The 7318-nt window shown below is 46.6% G+C and overlaps 1 protein-coding gene across 9 annotated transcripts in view; it reads left to right on the top strand.

Moving 5' to 3' along the window:
- The first annotated feature begins 1070 nt into the window (after positions 1–1070).
- EPS15 (epidermal growth factor receptor pathway substrate 15) overlaps positions 1071–7318 on the top strand; it is a 48560-nt gene continuing 42312 nt past the window's right edge. For 8 of the 9 annotated variants that reach the window (XM_035333142.1, XM_035333141.1, XM_035333139.1 and 5 more), the window contains exon 1: positions 1071–1231. In XM_035333142.1, the coding sequence (XP_035189033.1) occupies positions 1205–1231 (27 nt within the window). In that variant the 5' untranslated portion in view covers positions 1071–1204. The remainder of the gene's footprint in view (positions 1232–7318) is intronic. The other variant, XM_035333140.1, reaches the window with a different exon arrangement.

The raw sequence follows: 7318 nt of genomic DNA, 5'->3' as shown, positions 1-7318 counted from the left end.
TGTTAGAGAATAGGTGGGTGAGATCCCACATGTATCATGACAGATGTGAATAGCAGCTAACAATGACTGCTGGCTGCGGAATGATGGGATGCAGAGGTGGGGCGTGAACATTAGCATAAGCATGAAACTGAGCTGAAGATTAAAAAACAGCAGTGGTTGAGAGAATGAAGAAAGGAGGAAGAAAACAACGCATGCTGTGAAACCTTTCCAGTCAGCATGACTCCTGATAATTTATTGGTCTGAATGTGTAATGCAAGGTTAGATTCACGCCTGGTCCACCTTTTGGTTAAAATGCAGAAACAGAGATGTTTTCCCTCCGCCCTCGGTGGCTGATGTACAAGGTGGTAGAGCAAAGCAGTGAAGGAAGCACCCAAAATAGCCAGTGTGTGGAAGCAAGCAGGTACACGAGGGGCAGCTCTGCTCGCTGCGCGCCAGGGGCAGAAGGGGCACAGGCAGAGATAACCGGTGGCATGTAGATCACTTTCAGCCGGTTGTGCATGAGCTTGTTGAAGGTTCAAATGTGGTGCTGTCAGCTCTCCACTCCTGCCTGCTCCTCTTTGTCTTGCTGTGATGTTTCCTCACCATTTTTTCTTTTTCTCCCATGAGGCTTGTTTGCCCCCTTCTTGTGCTTTCTCTCTTGTAGGAGAAAGTACAGAGAGCAACGGGTGCTTCGGCCGGCATTTCCCTTCCTGCAGGACCAGAGGCAGGAGGCCGGGGCTGACCCTGGCCGTGTGGAGCCATGAGAGGACGCGTTGGCTCAGCTCATCCTGCCGGCCTCACACTGCTTCCTCTGGGCCCTGTTCCCAGTTCTATCACAACCAAAACCCCAGAGGCACGTAGCTGGGGATGGTTTAGTTGATGGCCAAACCAGGGGGTGTAACACCTCGCCATGCGTGAAGCACCCACAAGACCCCACACGGGAAAGGCAAGCAGCCTCCGATCCGTACCAAACCGCCATCCGGCTCCGCCTTTTCACTGCAGCTTCCTCCCGCGCGCGCTCCGGCTCCAGCCAGCCGCTTCCACCGCCCGCTTTTCCTCTCGGGGCGGGCTCCGGCTCTAGCGACTCCGGGCGGGCGGGCGCGGATCCGGCGCCGGGTTTTGACCGGGGCCCGGCCGGGGAAGTTGCCGAAGTTGGGCAGCGGGCGGCGGGCGGCGGCGGCGGCGCGTCCTTCCTGCGGCCCGGCCGGTGCATGATGGAAGCAGCATGGCCGCCCACCTCTCCCTCACGCAGGTACCGCCCGCCTCCCTCCGCCCCGGGCCGGAGGGTGAAGGCCAGGGCCAGGGCCCCGGGGGAGCGGGGAGCAGAGCGGCTCGCTGCTGCCCCGGCCGCCCTTCAGCCTGCCCCGCCGCCTAACGGGCGCCTAACGGCCGCCGGCGCTGTCAGGTGGCGGCTGGGGGGGGTGTGGGGAGGTTGGGACCCCCAGAGGGAGGGAGGAAGGGAAGAGGGAGATCCCCGGAGATCGCCGCGATCCCCGCCCGGCCGCAGGTGTCTCTGCCCCGGGGCAGCCCGCAGAGCTCGGGGCCGCGGCTGGCAGCGCCCTCGGTCTTTTGTCTCGGGAAAAGGCAGCGGGCCCCGGGCTCAGATAAAACAAAACAACAGAAAAAAGCCCCAAACCTGCCCCCCACGTGTGGGAGGCGGCTGACGAAGGGGGTGTGGTGGGCACCGTGGCTGTGCCCGAGGAGCTTTCGGGCAGCCGCCGGGGTTAGGGGGTGCTGGGGTTGCGCTGGGCGCAGAGCAGTTGCGAGGATGTCGCTGAAAGGCCTGTTGCAGCGGTGTCTTAGCTCCAAAGATACCGCCTTGGACGTCATTTTACTAATTTTTTTTGTTGGCTGCATGATGTGGGGGTACCCCTTACGCACGCTAGCTTTACAGGTGCTTAACGGTGAAGAACTTTGCAGGCCCTTACGATGAAGGACCTTGCATGGTCTTAGAGCTTGGGCAGTTTGGGCACCTTTAGTGTCCAGGTGATCTCTTTGCCTAACCCTCTTTGTTGCGTGAATTTCTTCCTCGATGGTAGTAGAATCCCTCCATACCTGTGCTCGTACACTGCTGAGACTGCTTTGTATTCCCTAGAGATTTATTTGGTAGTAATGAAGTGTACTTCTGGTACTGTTTTGTTTTGTGTAGCAGGAACATGAGAAGTTTTCATTCCTACCTGACATAAGCCTGAGGCAGGCCTGTCAGTGTACACGCTCCTTGCTTGGAATGCTTCAATCTGATCGTCAACTGTCACACATATGTAGAAGCTGGTAAAGAACTGTGACTCACGCATGCATGAGGAAACCAAAAAGTTCAGAGCCAGACTACTCAGTTGGCAGTTATTCCATTCTGTAGTTGACTTGTGAGGAAATCCTCAACCATTTAAAGGAAAGAAAGCGTGGTTCAGTGAAAACATGAACTCCAAATAAGTGGAGAAAACATGTCTTTAAAGGTTTAAAGAAATGAAAGAAATATGCTTGTGAAGGTAATAGTACCCTCTGTGAAAGCATGCTTTGATAGACAAAAATGTTAGGTTAGCATTTTCTGTGCCTCTTTCAACAGTCTTTAAGCAAAAGAAAAACGTTTAAAGCATTTCTTTGTTGAAAAAGATCGAAGTTTTTCTAGAGCAGTAATTTAATTCCATGGGCTATTCAGTGGGCATGGGCTCTTCTGGCCCTTTTTGAGGGGGGAGAGGGGAGGAGCACCTGCTACAGTAGGTTCTGCAGGCTTACAGGGTGTGTAATCCTTTCATTGTAGAATTTATGTACTTTTTTTTTTTTTGGTCATGTGAAACAGGGACTAAATAGAAATGTGATAATGTTGACAGGAGCAGAAAAACTGCCAGTATCCTTAAAACCACTGCGACTACAACTTACACCAGTGGTTAAATTGAGGAAGCTATTTCTGTTGTTGTTGACCATTTGTGTGGAGAGTTCTTTTTTGGGGAGCGGGGAGAGGAGGAGTGTGCTTTGAATAAAAATAATCTTAGAAAGTCAAGCAAGCCTAAAGATCATTTCTTCAATATGGGCTCTAATTTCAGGCATTTTAAAGTTATGGAAAGTCTGAAGTGTTCTGAATCCATTCTGATGTAGTGTGAGGAAGTGAAAGTCAGTACGGGGGTGGGAGGGGATGGTTGCTGGCTGCAGTTAGATCGATTACTGACACCAGCAAGGCAAACTGTGCAGGCTGGTGCTTTCTGCTGTAAACAACGTGCAGAGAGTAAGAGGCAGTTCTGCTTGACCTGCAGCCGAGCTCACAGTTGTCTCAGATTTTCTTTTCCCCTTCCCATGTGGTTGTGGCTGATTTAACACAACGAGGAAGTCGGGTGTTTCCAAAATCAGACTGGGGTATTTTCAGATGGCTTTGCAGCTGCGGTATCTGAGAGGGCTGACCATTGTTTCTCTGAATATTAAAGCTCCATTTAAGTAATGTGGAACTCTCTGTTGGTTGACAAGTAGAGATATTTCAGGCTTGTGTAGCTGTAGTGAAATTCATTACACCAAGCGTGCTTGAAGAGTGCTGCAAAATGAATATACTTAATAATCTGAAGTATCTTGTTCTCCTAATTTTGAGCCCCTTAAGCAATATCTTGTTGCCACTTGCATTTGCTCGGTAAGTGTCATGGTCTGAGCATAACTGAATTAAGTGTGGAACTTCTAAGAAAACTTGTTCCAAGTGAATGTTTTGTTGTGGTTGCCTTCAGCTTGGAAACAGCATCAGTAAGAAGGAACTGTTCATATCTAGCAGTCGGCTGTTGTTGGGAAACTCAGATTAAGCTATAGCCAATGAGAAGAATTTTATTTTATTTTTGATCTTCCAAATATGGTTGCTTATCTGGTTTAATTAATTTAGAGAGGAAGGAAGTGAAGTCAGAAGATGCAGAAAATACATGTTAAGAGTGTGGGCGATGTTTGAAGGCTCGTGCAAAGTGCTAGTTCATTAGAGAAACTGCTCATGTGTGTTTGAAGGTTCAGGGAAATTAAGGTGGGAGTGTCCAGAAGTATTCAGGGAGAATAGAAAGAGACCTTCTTGTTTTCCTGATGTTATAAAATATGTCTTTTGTGAAAAAGTGGTGGTCATCTTAAAAAGTAGCTTAGAGCTGCTCTAATAAGGTCACGTAACAAGTGACCCGTATGCACCCCGTAACGTACCCTGTGTCTCAGTTCAGACTTCAATATCTTGTCACAGGTCCAGAGTGCTGTGTTTTTTGTCTAAGGGATGTGCTGAATGATAACTGGGGCTAAGGTGGACACCTGTCTGATGCATACGTTGCTAGTTACTGGAGTATATAGGATGTAAACACGGTATGAATGAGTCTTGTAGTAACAGGTATGTTATAATGCAGAGCCAAAAAGCAAAGCTCAGCAGTCACTTAATTCTTTTTCACCTGAGGTTTGTGGCAATTGTCAGACCTGTTAGGGATCAACATAATGGTAAAATCAGGATTTTCGTTTATTATTATTTTACAGGAGTGAGAAATGTGTCCTTCTGCTTTGTCCTCTATAAAAGATGAAGAAATCTGACTGTGTGTGCACGTGTGTGTGTGTGTAAGCTTGTGCATGACCAGTCAGCCTCCCCTGTTAAGCAGGTAGAACTAAATTTTTGGTTGATATTGTACCAGCCACATTAGATAGTAGCTGAAAGGCAGTGGAGCTGCTTTTTCACATTTTACAGACTTTGTTCAGTACCGATTATAAGATGGTAGAGGCTTCCTGTAGTGATTTGAAAATGTAATTAAACCATATTTAATTACGCAGTGACAGCCATCTGCGCAAAGAGAAGGTGGCAGAGTTTCTGCGCATGCTTCAGCTGTTCAAGGGGAATGAAGGCTCTGACTCTGAAGTGCATGGCAATATACGTGCATATAAATTTGCTATAAATACTTTCTTATCTTGTGTTATTGCTGTAGGGGAAAACTTTAATCTCAAGGAAGCTTTCGCTCAAGAGCTCTGTTTAATGTCCTCAACATAAATGTAAGGGAAACAATGTGATTGTAGCAAAGAATGGGCTACTTAAAGTACAAGCAAATAAATCTGGAGAGAATGTCTGCTCTTGTTTAACAGTCTTGGAATATGTAATGTGTCATAAAGTGACTGTAAGAGCTGCGTGGATTTTTTTTTTCACCTAGGTGGGACAAAATTTCCAGAAGACTGGATGGAAACAAGTGAATATGCAGGATGTGCACCAATACTTGTGTTGTATGGCCTGGAACAGTGGCTCTGTAGCTCCCTCTGTGTCTGTGAGACTCATAGTGCTAATGTCAGTGTAGTAATAAAAAGACAGTACTTGGAGGAAGTTTTATAGTGTGTGTGGGGGGAAAATAATACACAAAGGCTGGATTCAGATTCTTCTTTCAAGGGACGCATTGTGTGTGTATGTCCTATAACCAAGCACATCAACTCCAAGTTGAAGTTGAGTTGTTCTTGGTCATAGAACAGAAAGTGGTAGAAAGCTTTGCTGTGAGGCACTTCAAATAAGAGAGAAAAACAACAGGAAAACGTTTTGTTGTCCTTTGGAAAGGGCATCATAATAAAAACCAGCTTGCCTTAAACTTACCTGCCTTTTGGCTTTGTGCTTTTTTTTTTTTTTCTCCTTACTTGTTTAGCTCTTGCTTGTATTCCTACCAGTACCGTGCCCAGGCTACACACTTCTGTAGAAGGAATTCCAGGCAGAATAATCCCTGGATGTTACATTTATCCTTCTGGGTTGATTTCATATCATTCTCAGACTTTAAGGGAGCTGCATTTAGTGGTGGAAGAATGCTGAGAAGGAACTACTTGGAACTACTTGTACTTTATCCTTCCTTCCTTTTTTTTTTTTTTTTTTTTTTTTCGGAAGTGGAGAGCCAGGCTCCGTGCTGTGTTGCAGAGGAACAGTTCTTTGCTACCCTGAGGCTGCCTGGGACCCAGGAAAGAGCAAGAGGACAGCTACGTGCACGATACTTACTACCAGATGGTGTCATTTGGCCTGGGAGCTGTTTTTCTCTGCAGACAGCCTCCCACCCTGGGCTCTTTAACTTTGCGCAAAGGAAGGTTGTGGATGGCGGGGTGGCCAGCCTGGCTGCAGTGTTGTGTTACACCTAAATGTGAGTGTGCCGGGGGTGAGAACCTGGCGGCACAAAGCCATGATTGGCACCACAAGATGAAAAGGCAGGTGTCCCTGGAGGTGGCTTTTATTTCCTGGGTTAGCATTCTGAAGTTGGTTTTGTCACAAAGGCTGTAATTACTGGAGCAGACGACTCTTGCGAAGTGATAAACTTCTGAAGGGAATGGTAATAATGTAATTCTATTTTTGTATGCAGTGGAATCTGACCTTTTCTCCCTCCTTCCTTTCTGCATTGAAAACAAGTTGAATTTACTCTCTGCATCTGCACGTTATAAATCCCACAAAAAGAACGCTGACAAGAAAATCTTACAGCAACACTTCAGAGGGTGTAGAGCAGTGTTTTTCTTCTCTCAGAAGATCAAGACTATCCCAGACATTAATATCTTTTATTTTATACTTTGCGGGAAAAAGAAATCTGTTACTAGTAAAAAATAGTCTGGGAATTTTTTTGTTACTATTATTCTATTTGTCGTCACAGGAAATTCCAGTTATTGCAGTGATACTGATGGTCAAATGAGCATTGGAAACATTAATGAAATAAACAAGAATTGCTGGCTTGTGCTCCAAGCGCTGAATGAAGAGATTGTTTTGCACTTAGTGTTTTCATGGCAGGACTCGATATTTCCAGGAGTGACAGTGATAGGTCTGGCTGTAAGAATGAAACATTTGGCTGAGCAAAGGGGGATATTGGGCAAGAGGGATGATGGATTGATGCTTCGAGAGTGCGCGCTGGCCAACGTTGCTCCAGTTATTTTTCTCGTAGCTTTGATTTGATTCTGTGTTCATATTGTTACGTTACAGTGAATTAATGATCTTAGCAAATACCTGAATATTCAGGAGAGGTTCTCCTCTAGATTGCTGCTGAAGTTGTAGCTGAGCTGGTAAGCAGAGCGTTTGTAGTTAAGAAAATATAAGTATGCTTTGGGGCACACTGAAAAGTGACAGAAAGTGGTGTTGTGTTGGTGCTGCGGTGGTCAGGTCTGGCAAGGTGTGAATGTATTTCGTCAGGCTGGTTTGAGGGATATGTAAATGCCTGCCTAGGTGGTGGCTGAAATGAGACCTTTGGGTGTTGATGGTGGTTTCCCAGCACGTGGAATTTGTTACCACCATGACCCCAAAGAAGTAAACAAAAACCCCCAAAACTAGAGGCTGAGCAATGTTGTGAGGCTCTTACAAACTGAGTGCCTCTGGGGCAGCGTTCTTGCTGAATATTCAGGTGTAAAGATCTGAAAG

This window comes from Oxyura jamaicensis, chromosome 8, assembly GCF_011077185.1.
Source record: "Oxyura jamaicensis isolate SHBP4307 breed ruddy duck chromosome 8, BPBGC_Ojam_1.0, whole genome shotgun sequence".
Lineage (NCBI taxonomy): Eukaryota > Metazoa > Chordata > Aves > Anseriformes > Anatidae > Oxyura > Oxyura jamaicensis.
This window is presented reverse-complemented; position numbering and strand designations above follow the sequence as displayed.